This window comes from Tupaia chinensis, unplaced genomic scaffold (assembly GCF_000334495.1).
Source record: "Tupaia chinensis unplaced genomic scaffold, TupChi_1.0 Scaffold000544_1, whole genome shotgun sequence".
Classification (NCBI taxonomy): Eukaryota; Metazoa; Chordata; class Mammalia; order Scandentia; family Tupaiidae; genus Tupaia; species Tupaia belangeri.
The window spans coordinates 2522971-2543361 of NW_006160056.1; the positions used below are offsets into that span (position 1 = coordinate 2522971).

Consider the following 20391-nt stretch of genomic DNA (forward strand, 5'->3'; position numbering starts at 1 on the left):
AGGGTTTAGGTATCAGGAATATTACAACTATTAGCCTAATTTAGAAGGCAGAAAGAATTCTTTTAGACTTAGAATTTGAAATCCCCTATCTCTGCATCTTAGTCTTTTTTTTTTGGAGAGGTTTTTCCTTTTGCTATAGGGCGCATGCGCTAGCCAGACAGACAGAGAGAGACAGAGAGACAGAAAGAAGTGAGAAATCACCCCACAGGGGTGATGGCCACGCCACAATCCCTTCTCCTCCATTCTCCTCTCGGGATCTTGGGCACGCACGCACACGTGCCAAAAAAAAGGCGTGAGTTTTAAGCCACCGGGTCCGGGACGCGAACCGTGGCTGACTACGTGGGAGTCCAGCGACATAGCCATTACGCTAATTGCTGGTCCCTGTATCTTATTTAGTCTTAAACTGTCCTGGGTATTATTACCACTGTTAAGTGTGAATCTATCAAAATGCTCAAAAAGCTAAAGTAAACATGTTAACAGTGCTCTAAACTAAAACTAACCTCAATGAGAAAAGTCAGTTTGTCTGTTTGTTTTGGTGAGGTTTCTGCTATAGGACGTGTGCGCTCGCCAGAAGGACAGAAAGAGACAGAGAGACAGAAAGCGAGAAATCGCCCCCCAGGGGGGATGGCCATGCTGCAATTCCTTCTCCTCCATTGTCCTCTCGGGATCTTGGGCATGCACGCACATGTGCCTGACCTGAGTTTAAGTCACCAGGTCTGGGATTCAAACCGCGGTTACCTACATGGGAATCCAGCGACATAGCCATTACACTAACTGCTGGTCCCAGAAGGCGTGAGTTTTAAGCCACCGGGTCCGGGACGCGAACCGTGGCTGACTACGTGGGAGTCCAGCGACATAGCCATTACGCTAATTGCTGGTCCCTGTATCTTATTTAGTCTTAAACTGTCCTGGGTATTATTACCACTGTTAAGTGTGAATCTATCAAAATGCTCAAAAAGCTAAAGTAAACATGTTAACAGTGCTCTAAACTAAAACTAACCTCAATGAGAAAAGTCAGTTTGTCTGTTTGTTTTGGTGAGGTTTCTGCTATAGGACGTGTGCGCTCGCCAGAAGGACAGAAAGAGACAGAGAGACAGAAAGCGAGAAATCGCCCCCCAGGGGGGATGGCCATGCTGCAATTCCTTCTCCTCCATTGTCCTCTCGGGATCTTGGGCATGCACACACATGTGCCTGACCTGAGTTTAAGTCACCAGGTCTGGGATTCAAACCGCGGTTACCTACATGGGAATCCAGCGACATAGCCATTACACTAACTGCTGGTCCCAGAAAGTTGAGTTTTAAAATAAAGTCAGAGTCACTCCTTGGCATGTATTAAGGAAACAAAAATATCTTTTCATCTCTTCAGTTACAAATCTTAGTATATCAGAAACAATATGTGAAGGAATAGGATACATTTTATTCCTTTTTAGTGTCAATATTTTCTTCCTCTAAGTTTATTATCATTTTCTTTTTTTCTAAAACGAGTAACAAAAAAGACTAGTTAGCGAAGGCCTATGAAGTTACAAGGTTCTAAGGCAAAGACCTGCATATTTCCTGTTTTTGCAGAAAACAGATTATAAAACAGAAAAAGTCTTGTTCAAAGAAGTGAGTAACTGGTTACAAGTACGAAAGTCAGCCATGTGTACTAATTCTCGGTAATAATGAAGCAAGGTGAGCTCCCCAAGGACTTAAAAGTCAACACCTAGCAATGCTTGGATGAACTAAGACAGAGGACTGCTCATGTGACACACCTTACAAAACCCTTTGTATTCCCAACTTGACAGAGGAGGCTGTGGAACCCACGACAACTTCCTAAGGTGTACAACTGGCTTCCATCCAGGAGAAAGGTTTGCCAAAGCCTACAAAGATGGGGCTGCTCCTTAAAACACACATGCACATTGAAAGAGAATGAGGCACCCTCTACTCAGATCTAAAGGAGCCTGGGTTGTTTGCTCCCTTCAAGATTGCTTACCTGAAAATAAAGTCTTCCTCCTTAAAGTAATGACTGGAAAACAAAAGGCAAAACAGGAGCCTTGAAACACTGAGGACCACTGTCTCCCCGCCTTTGAAATGAAAGATGGCAAACCTCATTTCACAGATATTTTAAGTAGCTGTAAAGCCCAAGTGGCTCCAATTTTAAGCCTGTGTTTAGATCGGGTTTGAAAGGGGCTACACTGCTACACGATAACCAGGCACCACTCTGATGCCAGTCTGTGCTTTGTGTTTGAAATGGGCGACCACGAAAACAAGACCACCTACAGATGGTACCAAGACAACGCGTGCCACGACTGATCTCCCTGGCACCCAGATGCCTGTGCAGGCAAGGTGCTTTCATTAAAGAGAAAAGAAGCCTCCAGGCACCGTGCCATGATGATTGCCAAAATCTTGGGTAGTATCACATAATTAATTTTAAGTTCTTAGAGATCTATAATCATGTCTTTTCAGTAAGTTTGAAACCTAACCTAAAACAAAAAAACTCCATCTAACCTACCAAAGTGCCCTGCTATTGCAGGCTTCGTGTGATCGCTGGGCAACATACACCTTATGGGTCAACCTACTTAAAAATGAGAAAACTAGTTCCAAATGTAAAGTACTTAACAGGGAAGAGCAGTTGCTGCTGCTCCCAATATTCTCTTTAATTATTGTCTGCCCTTTTTATTTAGGACATTAAAGGCTCCCTTTTTTCCAACTTGAATGCTCCTAAGGTTACAGAACAGGGGGATCCTACCTACCTGGCCATCCCTGACAGGTCACTGATCAAACAGAGAGCCAGGCAGTAGTCAAATTCCATCCATCTCTTAAGAATTTCCAGGAGCTAAGACTATTCAGCGCTTGCTACATTCAAGGAACCGCCATCCAATGTTACACAGGACAATAAGCCCTTTCCACACCACTGTTTAATATTCTCAAGTGTTTGCCCAACTTCTAAACGCAATGATTTTCAGGAAAAGTAATTATTTCATGAATACCATTTCCTGACCAGAGCAAGCCTATTTTTTTTTAAAGTGACCTCATTTTTCTTAAAAGAAAGAAACATAGGTTTAGATGGAACATATACAATATTGTTTTGCCTGAGTGATCAAAGACTGTTTATTTAACCAACCTTGTCTTTAAATAGCAGCAGTCCTTGAGCAAGAGTTTAATTTACTTAAGGTATTTACATTCACGAGAACAGGTACATGCAATAAAACCAGACACAATGTTGTGCTGAGCTTCAGAACAATCTGCGGCTGTTCATCCATATCGAGAAACAATCATTCCAAGCATCTTGGACAATGCAAAGCGCACGCGGCCAGGGATTTCCCAGCAGGGCTCTCCCAGAAGCACTGGAAGCTGGAAGAGGCACTGCCACGTGGTAAGGAAAAGCAAAGCGGAGAGCGATGGCCGCTGGCAGCAAACCACAAACTTTAGTGCCTGCCCCAGCAGAGGATGCCACAAGGAAAGACTATTCTAAAATAAAACTTTTGAAAAAGGTCAGCACAGATTTTTCAGAGGCCAAACACTTCTGCCACAGATGACTACTACTGCAGAACCAACTGCAAGCAATGATGAATTCTGCAGCATGGGTGAACAGGCAGTAAGAGCAGAAACATTTACCCTTCCACCTCAGGAATGGTTCGCTTGTCTAGGAAAAGCCGAGGGGCATGAGGAGACTCTGCCCTTGTACAGGATCTGTGGTTAAACAGAAGCCTTAGTCCACACTGGTTTACTAGGTAGAGATGCATATGTGAAACAACTATTTGCATTTTAGAGATGGGCAAGAGATACTTACACAGCCTCCGGCCAGAATTTCTGCTGCGAGTGGGACTGAACCATCTTTGTGCATAAATTTATCCCTCACAAAATCGTTCACCTTGAAGAAAAATATTTATAGAAGCTGATGAAAAATATAAAGAAAGTCATTAAACACGTATAAATATGCATCTGTCAATATATGTCATTTCTTGAGACCAGCAGTTAGCGTAATGGCTATGTCGCTGGACTCCCATGTAGTCGACTGCAGTTCGAGTCCCAGACCCGGTGGCTTAAAACTCACGCTGGGCCCATGTGCATGTGTGCCCAGGATCCCGAGAGGAGAATGGAGGAGAAGGGATTGCGGCATGGCCATCCCCCCTGGGGGGTCATTTCTCGCTTTCTGTCTCTCTGTCTCTGTCTGTCTGGCGAGTGCATGTGCCCTATAGCAAAAATCTCTCCCTCCCAAAAAAATGATTTATATATATATATATATGTGTGTGTCATTTCTCTGTCTATTGGAGTAATCATAAACTGCATAAATGAACAGATCTTAAAATAGTTTGAGAAGTTCTCATAATAGCATAAATGAAGTTTTTAAAATGTAAGAAACATGTATGCATACCTAATATTTCAGGAGGAAAATTAAAAGATAAATGGTCTATAGGCAAAAAAATAATAATTTTTTTAAGAGAGATTTTTGCTATAGGGTGTGTGTGCTCGCCAGAGAGACTTAAGGCGAGAAATCACCCCCTGCACGGGAGGATGGTCACGCTGTAATCCCTTCTCCTTCAATCTCCTCTTGGGATTTTGGGCATGCATGCACATGTGCCTGGTGTGAGTTTTAAGCTGCCAGGTCCAGGACTCGAACCACGGAAGTCCAGTAACATAACCATTAGGTCATCTGCTGGTTCCAAGGCCAAAAATTTCAATATATCCTACAGTAACAATAGCATAAGAAGGGAGACATACTGACAAGAGAGACAAAATAAAACCATACATTTAACGATTTAAAAACGATTTCATAAGATTTGATTAAAAACTCCTTTTAAGTCTTTTAACAAGATTTAATCTAAAACAGCACTCGTCATGGAGACAAACTTGGCTGAGCAACTATTTCAGCTCAGGAGAAATTTAGTATCTAAAAATTCCTCAAGGATTCTCAAAGAATATCAATTGCATTAATTAATTAAGTATAATATTCTCAAAATGTTATGTACTACAAGCAATTGTAAGGCACTCTCTCACGTTTTTGGCAGAAAGAAAGCCAGAGAAAATGAGCTGTCTCAAGGTCATGTAATAGAAGGGTACAAAAAGGATTTCAGGGACCAAGGCTCCATGGCCCCGTCTACAACTACAGTTTAACTTTCTGGGGCTTTTCAGCCTTAGTGATGTACATGCATTATCTCTCCATTCCACGAATACTTAAACTGAGCCCCAACCACCTGTCAAATGTGAGCCAGGCACTGGGCAAACTACTTCAACTTAAACTCAAATCCTTTAACACATGGCCTTGGAAAATGTTCATAAAACCCACCCTAAGTGTGAATTCTGTAAACAGCAGTTGTAATCGAAGGAGTACATGCTTTGGAGTCCGAAAAATCCGATTTTGAATTCTAATTCTTCCACTCAGGATTTGAATGCAGGTAAGCTATTTGAAAGTCTATGGGTCTCACTTTCCTTATCTGTCAGCCATGGTTCATACTTTGCTTGAGATTAACACCATAGGAGATAATGCATGTCTAGTGCCAAATCTGGTAGGTACTGAAGGAGATTTAGCTGTTGCTGCTGCTAGGATGACAATAATGAGGGTGGCAATCACCAAGTCTTCTTCAAGTTTAATATCGTATTTTTGGGAATGGGGAACAGTAAAAAGCTGTATGTGGCAAGTGCCCCTATTTTCAAACCAGTTGGTATCTCTGCAAAACCACAAACCTACTGTTTCACATAAGAATAGCAGCTAGATTCTGGAGTATGTGCAAACTCCCCTAAGAAGCAACACCAATTCAAAGGACTCACTGTAAGTTTTATGGCCTTCTCTGGGGCGACTCCCAATAACTGTGGCAACAGACCTAAAAAAAATAACAAAAAGCAAAACCATATTAAATAAATTAGCATTAACTAAACAAATCAACAGCTCTACAGAGGGGATCACCACTTAAAAACTGGGGCAATCTTTGCTGCAATTTTCTGCTATTACCTTTAATGAGAATACTTGAAACAGAATGTTCAAGTACTAACTTCTAACTGCCGCATCAGGCCCAAGTAAATTCCCTTTCACATTCTAGATCGTTTGCACATTGGGTAAATCAACAGTATTAGTAATATAGGAAATCTTATTATGTCCTGAAAATTTGCTCTTTTCCCTCCTGCCTCCTAAATCAATGGATTTTACTAAATATTTATTTTTTTCTTATAATATCTTTCATCCACCCCACAATGCCCATATTCATTGAACAACTACAAGATGAACAAGGTTCTCACGCTGCCAGTCTCACCCGAGAGTGGAGAAAAGGCCTTCGTGAGAAACAACTGGGGGAAACGGCATTTTGATAGGGGAACAGATAAAGCAAAGAAAGCAGAGTAGGATCAAGCCTGATGCTGATGTGCTGGAAAAAGGGAGTGAACACCAGCATGTCCCTCATGAAGCAGGCACAGAGTGGTACAGGTGGGGCCTGGTGCCGCAGCCACATCAGAGGCCAGGATCCTGGGTGAATTCATTCTAAGGTAGTTAGAACTAACTAGAGGGTTTTTATTGGATGATATGCCAATTTCCATTTATAGAAGACAACTCCAGCCACAGTAGGGAAAATAGACAGGACTATGGGTTTGGGTGTGCATCTGTGCGTGCGTGTCTCAGGAAGGGAGACTGAAAGAGAAAGAACCGTGTTTAACTGCTACTGCTTGTTATTTAGCAAGAACTGGGGAGAGATGAGGAAGCCTGTGGAAAGTAACAGGTTTAGGGTGACAAGTGCACAGTTCTATTTGGAGACACAGTGGGTTGAGTAGGAATTAAGTTAAGTGTCAGGGCATAGGTAGGGAGTAGTCTTTGACAGGAAAGGGCACTTTTAGGAAAGGCAATCAGAGAAGTGGGGACCTACATATCTGCAGCATTATCAATTTCATTTGTTCTAAGAAAAGAAATATAAGAAAATCAAAGACAGATACCCTTTCTTGGAAACACATAAAACTAACTCTTGAAGATAGGAGTATGCTGTATCCTGGGTCATCCTGCTACATTTGAGATGGGCTTCACAGTACTATCTCCTTCACTGGGAGATACATTTTTATTATCATTCACCTGTACAAGAAGGTTTACATGCAGCCTTTTCTGAGGGACCAGCCCTTCCCATACCATCTTCCTAAAGGACCACTAGCTTGAAAACTGCATGTATCCAATCTGTAGGTGTTTTACTGAATAACACAAGGTTTCAAACATCATCTAGGCTTCTGGCAAAGCAGATAATTGATTCACCTAACAGTCTTAGGCCTTTTTCTTTTTCTTTTTTAAAATAATTATTTTATTTAACTTTCTTTTTCTTTCTTTCTTGCTATCTCTCTCTTTCTTTCTTTCTCTCTTTCTTTTAATTTGACCAGAGTGGGGGGGGGAGAGAGAAGGAGAGAGAGAGAGACCTCACCAGGTCTGGGACCTGAACTGCAATTGACCATGTGGCAGTCCAGCATCCTTAACCACCACACTACCTGCCAGGCCCATCCTGGGCCTTCTTCATCAGAGCAATCTGTTCCACTTGGGTAAGCCTCTGTCCCTTAGGCAGGACCCATGTACCTATTTTGCCAAGGTCTTCCCCTTGCTTTAATATTGACACCTCAATAAGGACAGTTTCTTTTTTATTGCTCTGTTGATACCTTCACATGCTTTTCTTTGCCTGTGGTTTTACAAAAGGGGGAAATTACATACATTCAGGCCAGACTAACGTTTTAGGAAAAATAGGAGAAAGTCCATTTTGTTGGGAACTAAATGATGAAGATGCCACTCCTAATGAAAATTTTCTTTAAAAACAACTACATAGTATTAACTGTATGTCAGGCATCATTTTATGCACTCATTTAATCCTCATGACCACATTACAGAGAAGAAACAAAGGCACACAGAGATGGAATAATTTGTTCTTAGTTACCCAGCTGGCAAGTGGGGAGACTGGGACTCACATCTTAGCCCTCTTACTCAAGAGTCTTAACCCTTAGACACCACTCCATTCTGGCATCTGCTTCATAAGCAAAGATGTCTCTACAATTCATACCCTCATTTGTTTACTTATATACCCTGCCTGAATCCAACAAGCATTTGTGTTTGCAACCTCTCCTTGAGGTGTTGTCCTTCATGTCCAGGACCATGGATGATTCAACAAGGAGAAGACACCTGAAAGATCTGCAGCCAGTAAGTTCATCACTCTAAGCCCAACTTACTGGTACTAAAGGTGGAGCTAGCTTATCAGGACCCTTCTCCAGGAGCATGACTGAGACTCCTTGGAGACAATGCTGCTACTTGGCACAGAGACTAGGATTGAACACATACTACGGGTGGAGTAAGGAAAGCTATCACTTGGAAGTCCCGTACATGCTTCCTTCTGGTTCATGAGGAAGCGGAAAACAAAGGGATGGAGACACTAAAGAGAGAAAACACACAGCCCATGAAAGGTGCTCAATGAGGATGGAGCCCGCTTTGACCACCCAGTGGCCCACTGAAGCCATGCTCTACTGCAGCTCCTGCTTGTATCCCTATGAAATGTCCCTCTGAAGTCAGCTCTTACCAAAAGCCCCGATCCTCTGACCAGCTTGAGTGAGGTGGACTCTTTATAATCTAAATGAGCTGAAGCAGCACATGAGAGAATATGGGAACATGGAACCATCTGGGCAAAGCTAGTATTCTTATTCAAAGCAAGCTTTCTCTCTTCCTAAACCATGCTCACTTATTAATATTTAAATAAGATACCTATAGTATGAGAAGGAAGGCTTGGCTATTGCCTAATCAAAGAACATTAACTTCTACTCGTAAGATGCAGACAGACACCTGCTTAAACATTTTAACATTCGAAATTTCCATTTTACTCTCTGTATTCAGGTCAAGCACCAAAATGTTTAGTTAAATATTTACTTGCTAGATGTATTTTTCTCATCATTAAATTGTAGACCAAAACTGTGGATGGGTTGAAAGCACTGTGATTTAAATGATGATCTCTTGTCTCCGTAACTACCCTGTGACAGTCTTTTTAAATGACTAATAAAAAACAGCCTACAGAGCCAAATGACTACACTGTTAGATACAATCACTTCAGCCAGCCTTTCAAGTTATTGAGATTGTCTTTCTTGCTATAAATTTAGTAATGCATTGTGAACAGGAAAAAAACCAGCAAAACAAAAGGAAAAAAAACCCCTATATTTAAGACTAAAAAGAGAGCAACAAATATTTATTTGTTCATCAAATATTTACCAAATGCCTTGTTTGTGTCCCAGATACTGGAAGGAACTAGCATACACACAGTAAGACTGGTGTCTCTCCCTCAAGAAATTCTCAATCCAGAGGAAAAGGGAAGCCTGGGAGTGAGTCTTCACGTGTCAGAAAGGGGACAGACCATCTAAAAAGAGCTGATAAGTAACACAGCTGAGGGCTTTGGAGAACTCTGATAACTCATGGAGAAAACTAGTCATTCTGCCTGGAGGAGGGACAAAGGCATCAAAAAAGAGGAGATATTTTTCCCTGGGGCTTTAAGAGTAAGCAGGAGTTGGGACCAGCAGTTGGCGTAATGGCTATGTCGCTGGACTCCCATGTAGTCGACCATGGTTCGAGTTCCGGACCTAGTGGCTTAAACTGATGCCGGACACGTGTGCGTGCATGCTCAAGATCCCGAAAGGAGAATGGAGAAGTGATTGCAGCATGGCCATCCCCCCTGGGGGTGGGATGTATTTCTCGCTTTCCTGTCTCTCTCTGTCTTTCTGGCGAGTGCATGTGCCCTATAGGCAAAACCTCTCCAAAGGAAAAAAAAAAAGGGTAAGTAGGGGTTCAATGGAAAGAAGAACCAAGCAGAACAGATTGTAATGTGGTGCATGCAAAATAACAGCAGTGCCTACAGAAGCACTAAACTCATATCACAACAGCATGTTCAGAGGCAAGGAGAGATCACTGGAGACTCTAGTTAGATCATAAAACAGCTTATCATAAATAATAAAGAGTAAAGATAATGACAACAGCCAACATTTGGGGAGGTACTTACTACATGCTGGCTACTAGCATGTGTTTCATGTAAATTCATGCATTTCATTTACACAACCACCTTCCTCTGTGGATACTATTTTTATCTCCAACCAGTGAAGGATATGAGGCCGACTTCCAGGAAGTTACCCAAGGTCACTCAGCTGTTATATGGGGGGGCTCAGGGTGCCCCCCAGGCAATATCCCAGGTGGCCTGGCTCAGGTGCCTGTGTTCTTAACTGTATAATACACCATTTCTCTCCCTGGCCACACCAAGGAACATGACCATATTCAGCAGATGCATGGGGTAGCTTTTAAAGTAGAAAGTATGGTTCAAAAGGAAGAAAATGTTAGAGGGGAGTGATGTACAGTAGTGACCCAAGGCAGGAAGAGTAATGAGAAAGTAAAAGTAACATAACCAGAAGCCCTGAGTTTCATTACATTAAATAAATAACTTCAACTCAGTAGGAATCAAACCAAAGTACAAATCCATTCCCAAGACCTGAGCCAGATGTTGGCATTCAGGGAGGTAACGGACAAGAACCATTCTTGTGGTGACTACCCAGGCTAAAAAGGAAATCAAAAGTGGCTGTGGGTTATAACCCGAGGCCAACTACAGATGTGGACCCGACATCATTAGTCTTGCATAGATGCTCTTTGGAAAAGGCCATGATCTGTGGGACAAAGAAAAGTCATAGATGTGTGAATTCCAAAAGCCTTCCTTGTTCCTTGACCTCCAAGAGAGACGGGTAACATGGCCGAGTAATGCCTAAAGCAGCCAGTCTGGTGAAGTCACTTCATTGCAATCACACTTCAGTTGAAAGTGCTTCGATGTCTGACGTCTGGGTAACTCAGCAGAAAAATCAGGTTTCTAATATAAGATGTTTCTGTTGGGTCCTGGAAATTCATTTTAACCATTAGAAACAGAAAATGGATGTGTGTGTTGTTTTTAACTTGTCAAAACAGCAGTCCATTTTCCAACTGCCTCAAATGAAATTTATTAGTGTGGTTAGTTTTCTAATCTTCCCTTTTTAGTTCAGCTCCATCAGCACATATGGCAATGCTTCCTTGGCAAACTTTACCAGAAGGCTGCTAATGCGAGAAAAGATTTACAGGGTACGGTATTAATATAGTATTTTGTCTTCAAATTTCATGGGTTGGAGATATAAATCACATATCCCCTCTGATTCCAGGGCCTTTGCAACCTAATGAGAATTGAACTGGAGGTGTGGGAATGAAGCTCATGTCAGAAGCCTCCCCTTTACTGGGCTTCACCAACATCCCAAAAGAAGGTTCCCTTGAGCAATGTGCTAGAATAGAGGCCACCAACAGTGCCAAGCCTTACCTTAGAAAAATAATTCTAAAATTTCAGAGTCAGAGGAGAAAATGAAAAAAAACTCATCAATAATGCAGGCCTACTTAAAGCCATTTAGCTCACCAGAGAATAAACCACTTGGTGGATGGGCTTTGGAGATAGAAAGACCTAGGCTGGAATCTCAGGTTTGCATCTCTTTCATGCTGGGGAATCCTGGGTAAGTTCTTTTAGAACTCTAGGTTCCTCATTGGTAAACCAAAGATGCTAATGACTACTTATCATTTATTTTGATGATTATATAAGTAAATGTATACAAAGAGCCAGACAAGTCACCACTCATATGATATATTTAAAAATTAGAAAGCTTTTTCTATTGTTTCAAGGCATTTCCTAGATTCTCTCCCTGCTTATAAGAGGCAATTCAGCCTGACTAATGCTCACAATCCAGAATTAGGTTAAGAAGTATAATGCTATCCCCTTGACATTATGCCTATCCTTAGAAGAGCTGTCCCCAAGCAATGAGGGCACAGCTGGTCTGGGAGTGTCTAGGGGCTTTGCTTACTTTAGGCAAATATAAGGAAGTAGTACCGACATAATAACACATCTTCAACTATATTTTTAAGCTTAAATCAAGTCTTTTTTTTAAAAGAATTATTTTATTTCTTGTTGTTGCTATTATTATTATTATTAATTTGACCAGAGAGAGAGAAAGGGAAAGTGAGAAAGCAAGCCACCAGGCCAGGTACGTGAACCATGGTCGGTCATGTAGGAGGCCAGCACTCCAATCACTGCGCCATCTGCTGGTCCCCAAATAAAATCTTTTAGTTGAGAACTTAGACCTTTTTCAACCTCTGCTGATAAGCAACTTTTTAATTTTTTTTTTTGAGAGGTTTTTACCTTAGGGCATGTGTACTCACCAGAGAGAGAGGCAGAGATAGTGAGAGGAAAAGTGAGAAATCATCCCCAAGAGGGGATGGCCATGCCACAATTCCTTCTCCTCTCTTCTCTTCCTGGAATCTAGGGCATGCACATACACATGCCTGGGATGAGTTTCAAGTCATGGGCCCAGGACTCGAACCCTGGTTGACCATGTGGGATTCCAGTGACGTAACTACTATGCCATTTGCTGGCCCCTGATAAGCAACTTTTTAATGTAATTTCTACTGGGAGGAATCAGAAAAGGCAAGTGGTTACGAACAGGGTCTAACAGGGTCTTGTGCTAGGCTGCTGGGGGTGAATCCTGACTGCTATTTATTAGCTATGTAACTGAACAAGCTACCTCATCTCTTGTGTCTTAATTTCCACATCTGTAAATGGGAATAATCGCAGTACCATTTCCACAGAGTAGTTGTGAAGATGAAACGAGTGAACATACACGAAGCTCTCAGAACAACGCCAAGTACTAAGAAATGGACTGGGCTTGTTTCTGTCTACCTTCATCAATATCATCACTAGCATTTATCTTCCTCGTCCTTCATGTGTACTGGAATGGAGAGAAGCTACGCAGCTCATCCCGACTCACTCATGCCATAGTGACTACACAGTACACCTGGAGATGAACTCAGGTCCACCCCTCCTCTCAAATCAGGGTTCTTTGCCCCCTACTTCCCTGCTCTCCCCTACTTTCTCTAGTGAACTTACTGCTCCAATGTCCCCCTCTCTGCCCTGGAAAGGCACTTCTTCCAGGCTAGACTGGTGCAAAACTTTCTCTCACCCCAGCTCGTGCTGGGCCAGTATCCAGCATTAGCTGGTCCTTTAACATGACCAAAGGAAGTTGGCTATGTGGATCTGCATCATGCCCCATCTCCAAAATCCTGACTATTAGGCTCTTAATGACACTGAATGATGTGATCACCTAAGCCAAAGACGGCAAGGTTCTAGCCTGGGAACAAGTGAGAGCCAGAGAAAGCAAGGGGAAGGACATGCTGGAAAGCTAAATTGACACAGGCTCACAGAGGCAGAGGGGCCAAATAAGGAAGAAAGTTCATAAGCAATACTGTCTCACTTCAAAGAAAAACAAGCTCAAGAGTGGCCAGCCCAGCCCTGAGAAAGGCAGCTTTGAGCACATAAAATGGGGTGGAAAGCATTTGTGGAAGAGACTCCAGTTCAGTGGAGTTTGGCAGGAAGAACACACCCATGACACTCCAATTCCGGTAGCTAAAGCCAGAGCCAGCACCTTGTCCTCCTGCTATCTCACTCCAACACAGTGGTAAAACCTCTGATGTTACATTTTTACCCTCCTGACCCCCTTGCTGAGGCCACTATACTTGCCCCCGGCCTTCCCAAGATCCCCCCTTGCTTTCAACATCAGATTAACCTTCATTCTGGAGCTATCAGCACTCTGCGCCCTGCCTTACAGGTTTTATTCTTGCTCCTGTTTCCATGCCCTTCTCTCTTCATTTGTTCAGCATTCTTTCCTCCCTCCCCTGCATCCCATTTGTCTGTCACTTTGGACTCATATTGCCCCTGGGCCTGAGGCGTTTCCACCTTCCCATATACACTATCCCCTTTCAAAGCCCTCAGTACAATCCAGTTCTTCATGGGTTCTTGTGCTGCTACCCCAGGGCGGCTTTGTGGTGGAGCTGGGAAATGGCAGGGGGCAATGGCTGAAAGGAAGATTTAAACATATGTTTATGTTTTACCCAAAATTTCAAGCACCCTCTGTTATCTTAGCTGTGGCTCCGTATGCCACGGGAAACTGAGCCTTAAAACATAAAATGACCAGGGAGCAGCAGATGGTGTAATGGTTACATCACTGGACTCCCACATAATCAAAGGCAGTTCGAGTCCCAGACCCAGTAGCTTAAAACTCAAGTCGAGTGCATGCATGCCCAAAATCCTGACAGGAGAATAGAGGAGAAGGGATTGCAGTGTGGCCAAGCACCCGGGGGTTGACTTTCTGTCTCTCTCTGTCTCTCTGGCAAGTGCACATGCCCTATAGTAAAAATCTCTCTCAAATAAATAAATAAATAAATAAATAAAATGAATGGTAACAATTATAGCCTAGAAAATATTTACTTCCTATGACTTTATTTAAGGGCTTTCTACAAGTAAAGATCATTGGGAGGAAGGAGCGCATATTCTCCTTCAGTTCTTTATGCTAGTGTATGACAGTCTTCAGGATCCTAGTTGTTTTTTCTTCTATCTAAACTATTTCACCACTGCTTAGATTTCATCTATTTCCCTTCTATCAGTCTCAGCAGTGACAACAATTAATTATACATTATCTTCCTTCAAGGCCAGGGCCAATTCATTTATTCATTTTCTCTTCTCTAGGATATATACACACACACACACACACACACACATATTAAACACACACACACACACACACATATGAAAAATTCCATTTTTGGGATTATCTTTCCTGATTGTCACAGTCATCACTGTTCTTATCTGGTACTCTTGAGCCTCTTGCACCACTCTCAGCCAACTTAGTTCAAGTCTGTGTTGCCTTAGTTTCTGATGATGAAGCTTTGTGCTCTTTACAGTTGGATCACTGTAGATTTCTAGAGATTTGATAACCTTTTTCATTTTTAAATAATTACTTAATTTATTATCATTACTATTATCATCATTATTTTAAAAATTTGACCAGAGAGAGACAGACAGAAAAAGAAAGTGAGAAAGTAAGCTTCCATGTCCGGGATTAGAACTGTGGTCAGCCATGTGGGAGTTCAGTGCCTCAACTACCATGATCCCTGCCAGTCCCAAGATTTGACAACTAAATGCATGAACTATCCGAGTCTTCTGCTCATTTATTTTAAGAATTATTTTATTTAACTTTATTTATTTTTGAATGTGACCAGAGAGGGACAGAGAGATAGAGAGAGGGAAAGTGAGAAAGTGAGCCTCCAGGTCCGGGACTCGAACCCATATAGGAGTCCAGCTCCCTTATCTACCATGCCACCTGCTAGCCCCTCTTCCACTCATTTTTGTTTGGTTTCCTATAACCAAACATTTGCCTTTTGTTTTTTAATAGCTTAATATCCTAAAATGTGCAGAAACTGTCTAAGAAAATATGAATCAAACATCATTAAAAGGTTTTGTGGACAGGGATGAACACTGATGACTCACTGCAGTTTATAAATTAATTGTGGTTTGTTCAAGACATATATATTCTTAAGAAATTCAAAAGTCATGGCAACTTCAATCATTTTATTTTGGTGCAAGAATTTTATAATTTACTTTACTTGGGCCAGTAGGTGGTATAGTGGTTAAGGTGCTGGACTCCCACATGATCGACCACAGTTCAAGTCCCAGACCTGATGGTTTGAAAATCAAGCCAGGTGCATGTGCATGAATGTCCAAACTTTTCAGAGAATGGAGAAGGGATTATGGTGTGGCCATCCTCCCTAGGGGGTGGGGGGGTGATTTCTCACTTTCCCTCTCTCTGTCTCTTTTAGTCTCTCTTTTGCACACACCCTACTGCAAAAACTTGAAAAAATATTTACTTTTATCCAGACGAATTGTGCAAGAAGACTCTCACTGTGAATCCACAATACTTACTCACTTCTACAGCACCATGTAATATAAGAAGAGACTTGATTTAAGCTAGCTACTTGACAAAACTTCCTTCTAGAATATAAAAATATCAATGACTTCCTGGATATCACCACAACATCCTCTAGATGTCACCTTGAGAACATTCCAGGATGGAAGATGACTGCCTTGCACTCACAGACAACATTTAAAACTTTGTAAATCTGAATCAATTGGCTGAATGAAAAAAAAATATTTTTTTGCCAATTACCTCAAAGATTAAGTACTTCTATAAATTAAATTTAGTCTATAAAATGATCCAATTTATCTTTCTGGAACATTTTCTTTAGCATTTCTTCCAACAGAAATAAAAATGTTCCCTAAGAAGTATTTCTGATGGACCCTGATTTCTCTAGAATACACCTTTTCCCCCTAAGGTCTTCCAGAAACAATTTCCAGTTTCTAAGGTTGCTCATCTCTTATGTGAAGCATCTGAGAGAGAAGAGTTTAACAAAGTTTAAAAGTAGAAATGAATTATTCCTGGAACATTAAGAGCATTGAATTATGGAAGATTACTCAATCAATTGTTTCTCTTTAATATGCCAAGTCTACAGCAAGCCAATGACTGACTCATTCGTCATGCAGTTCACTGAAACCAAATGAACTGTCAGGTAATTCATTAAGGATTTCAAACACCTGAGCACATTAAATCAGTCTGGAGACTGGGGAGGAAATAGAGGAAGACTTTTACAAGTGACTTCAGGGAGACCTGGATTATCTCAGGTGTTATTTCCTTTAATAGAGACAGACGTAGCCTGAGGGTTAAATTTTTAAAAATGACAAAAACACCTAGGAGAATTAGTAATTTTCTTGAAAAGAAATAGTGTGCATTATGGAGAAGGTTTGCAGAGTTAGTTTCACAGTACTGCTAAAGGAATCATTTCCAGTAGCCAAAACTTATGCTAAAGGCCCTGCTGTGGTGACCCAGGCAGTGGGAGTGATGCTGTGTGAAGCTGGACGCTGTATGGGAAAGCTCTGTCTGAGATCCTAGATGGCTGCACAGCTCGGGGGAGGGTTGCATATGAAGACCCTGCTGAGGTGTCCCTTTAGCTTTTCCCCATGCATATAAAAAGTTAACTTGCAGAAAATGAGAGAGACTACCAGAGACAAAGAAACAGAGCTACATGGACATGAAGCGAAACAACTAGCCAAATCACGATATTAAAAGTTTCTCATGACTCTCTGAGGCACAGGGTCCCCTGAAGACTGTGTCTAGCAATCCCTACCACTACAGTATCAGTCTCTGGGGGATCACTGGCAGTGATTTACACATGTTCTGATTACTCCTCGTTCACTTTCAAGACTGTGCAGATGCTGGCAGACAGATGTCAGGAACGAAAAGAGCAGAACAACTTGAGGTAGAGTGGTAAAAGTCCTTTAAAAAATAATCTTCATTTTAGTTCCACAGGAAACTACAGTACTTTTAAATACAAGCAGCTTTCTGTATCCTTATTATAAGAAAGAAAAAGAAAGAGAGAAATACTTATTAACCATGTAATGAGTACACATGCAAAAGTACACTCTTCCAGGGACAGTTGCCAACTTTTTTGCCAAAGTGTAAAGAAAATTTTAAAATAGAGCAAAGACCTTACTTAAGCAACATTCTCAAATTATCCTATTCAGTAAATATATGCATATATATATATATATATATATATATATACATATACATATATATATACATACATACACACACACACACACACACACACACACACACATACACCTTTATGGAGAAAAAAATGCATGCTAAGTGAAAGTATGTAATGTGATAAATAAGTTCAACTTTTTAAAACTGTAGAGATGTACTCCAATACCTTCTCAAATACTGCTAGGTGAAAACATTAACACAGCAACTTTATATTATTGAAAAAAACTGTTTTAATGAGATAAAGAGAGCAGGAGAAGGTGAGAGAAGAGAAAGGAGTATTTTTGGTAGGTCTCACTGAGTCACAATTATCCTGTCCCAGCCACAACTTTATATTATTGAAAAAAACTGTTTTAATGAGATAAAGAGAGCAGGAGAAGGTGAGAGAAGAGAAAGAGGAGTATTTTTGGTAGGGTCTCACTGAGTCACAATTATCCTATCCCAGCCACCCAGTTACCAGCACCGCAGCTGCCTGTTTAGGTTGGGCTAGGAACCGAACCAGGGGCTCCCATGCTGGTTCAGCCACCACACACCAGTGCCCTCTACTTGTAGCACCATAACTAGGCCAATGTTCAGAATCTAATTTAACTATTTTCCTCTGGAATAATAACATTTTTAAATAACAAGATTATGTTTAGTGAGTAATATAGTGAAATAATCTTGTGCAGGTATTTTACAACTTGACTGTAATAAAACTGAGTCTCAGAAATGCTTTAGGATGTTCTAACTTCTATTATAATTCCCAAACTGAACACTGATCATTCTTTTTCCATGAGCTACTCACATTTTCATCTGAGCTCTGTCTTGCCCCATAACAAGCATTTACAAATATTCAGTTCATAAATATTTATTCAGTTCAAAGTCAATGATACATGCAAGGAACTAAAGGGAATTGATTCCTGATCTATTGTGAATAGGAATAAGTCATTTCATGGCAACATTGTAAATCATTATTTTTTTTAACCTGAACTGTCAATCATCTCTTTGCTCTCAAGATCCAAATTACAGAGCAGAACTAAACAAAAGTTTAAGAGTAAAAGTTTTGTTTTAAAATCAACTCACAGAAAAAATTAAAAAATCAGGAAGAAATGAACACAGCTGACTCCAGAGCTAATCTTATATTCACACTCGTCATCTTGACAGACAGGTATAGCCCTTGCCCTTAGGGTTCAGGCACCCAGACCAGAGTAGAAAAATGGCTATTTCTAAACCAGGAAAAGATGAAGAGCTGTCTGTCTGGTGTGAGGAGTGAGCCTCTGTCTCTTTCTAATAGACCACCTTACTCTCCTCTGAAAAGTTAAAAGCAGTCGCTCCCATCTTACAGATGTAGTAACTGAAGCAGAAGGTTTCACGAAACCCACAGTAGCTCAGCACCCAGCACTCAAGCACGCTTTAAACTGCTGTATCTTTGAGGTCAAAAAGACAAGCTGTAGAAGGGAAATTTAGATATAACCAAGAATTAAGACTTGCCAGGTATGGTCGAAAAGGAAAAAGAAGAGACTTGAAATGAAACATACGTCAATTCAGCACAAGCAAATTAAAGATTCTTAGCAGTGTGGGAGTAGTTCTCACAACTGTAAAAGCATCTTTGACATTTAATCCAATTCCAAGAAAATCCCCAAAAAGTAGTTTCTGAGGCAACATCAAGGCTCAGATTTTTGCCCAGACTTGAGCCTCAAAGTTCTCTCTTCATAAAACTACACATATGAACAGGTGAGGTGGTCACTGCAAAGTAGGAACTGTGACATTCACCTTGTAGGACTTGGGAGTCATTTCATTTGCAAGATTGTTGTCACCAGGGGGGAAAAGTATTTTAAATGGGAGGCAGTGACCCTGCAAGGGTCATCATCAATCACTTGGGGTCAAAGACCTTCCAAATTGTACGAAGAGGCAGGGGGTAAGGAAAAGAAGACAGAGAAAAGATCAAAAGGCCTTTGATGGGGGTTATCTACCTACATAATAGAACCTGTAAAATGGAACTTCTCTGGCGTTTGAAACCTCCTAGCTTCTAAGGTGAGAGGTTTCAAGCAAGGGTTATGTTTTTTGTTTTTAGCTTGGGTATTTAATTTGAAAACTAGAGTCAGCAGAGGGCAGAAGAGGCCTGGAGGCTCAGGTGTGTGTGGCTGCCAGTTTTGCAACTGGCCTCAGCAGAGAGCTCAATGCTATTGTCCTCTTCTAGAGCAAGAGCACGCACTGGTTGGGGAGGGGAGGGAAGACCCACCAAATGGCCACACAGTTCAGCTTGAGCCACCTTGGGATACTGTGGTTTAGCTGATGCAAACACGTCTTTCATCTCTGTGGTAGGTGATCGTAGAGAAGGTGTAAGAGAAGTCAAATCGGGACCAGCAGTTGGCGTAATGGCTATGTCGCTGGACTCCCAAGTAGTTGACTATGGTTTGAGTCCCGGACTCAGCGGCTTAAACTCACACCGGGTGCGTGTGCGTGCATGCCCAAGATCCTGAGAGGAGAATGAAGGAGAAGGGATTGTGGCATGGCCATCCCCCTGGGTGATTTCTCGCCTTCTGTCTCTCTCTGTCTTTCTGGCAAGCTCATGCACCCTATAGCAAAAGCATCTCCAAAAAGAGAGAGAGAGAGAGAGAGAGAGAGAGAGAAGTCAAATCAAGCTTTCTTGAGCCAATGACAACAGAAAAGCAGAGTCCATGGGATGCTTTCCATTAGTGATGACGTACTTTTTGCTGCTGTTGCCATTGCTTATTGAACCTGGAATGATTAAAGAAGCAGGTGGAGACAGAAGGATTACCTAGGCAGGGTGGTGTGTGAAACACCACCATTCAGTACAGAGTCAAGCAAAGGGAAGGGGTAACTTTAACTCCCAAAGAAGTAGTAAAGAATGGCTCCACTAAACTCTTGGTTACCTGATGGACAGATTTTTGGGGGGTATATTCCAGGAGGGTCATTAACCTCAAATAGACTTTTTCCTGT

The 20391-nt window shown here is 41.5% G+C and overlaps 1 protein-coding gene across 2 annotated transcripts in view; it reads right to left on the reverse strand.

The window, feature by feature from the left end:
• SLC25A13 (solute carrier family 25 member 13) overlaps positions 1-20391 on the reverse strand; it is a 225507-nt gene that overhangs the window by 74652 nt on the left and 130464 nt on the right. For both annotated transcript variants that reach the window (XM_006157502.3, XM_006157501.3), the window contains exons 12-13: positions 5752-5804; positions 3773-3853 (exon numbers count right to left, since the gene is read on the reverse strand). In XM_006157502.3, the coding sequence (XP_006157564.1) occupies positions 3773-3853; positions 5752-5804 (134 nt within the window). The remainder of the gene's footprint in view (positions 1-3772; positions 3854-5751; positions 5805-20391) is intronic.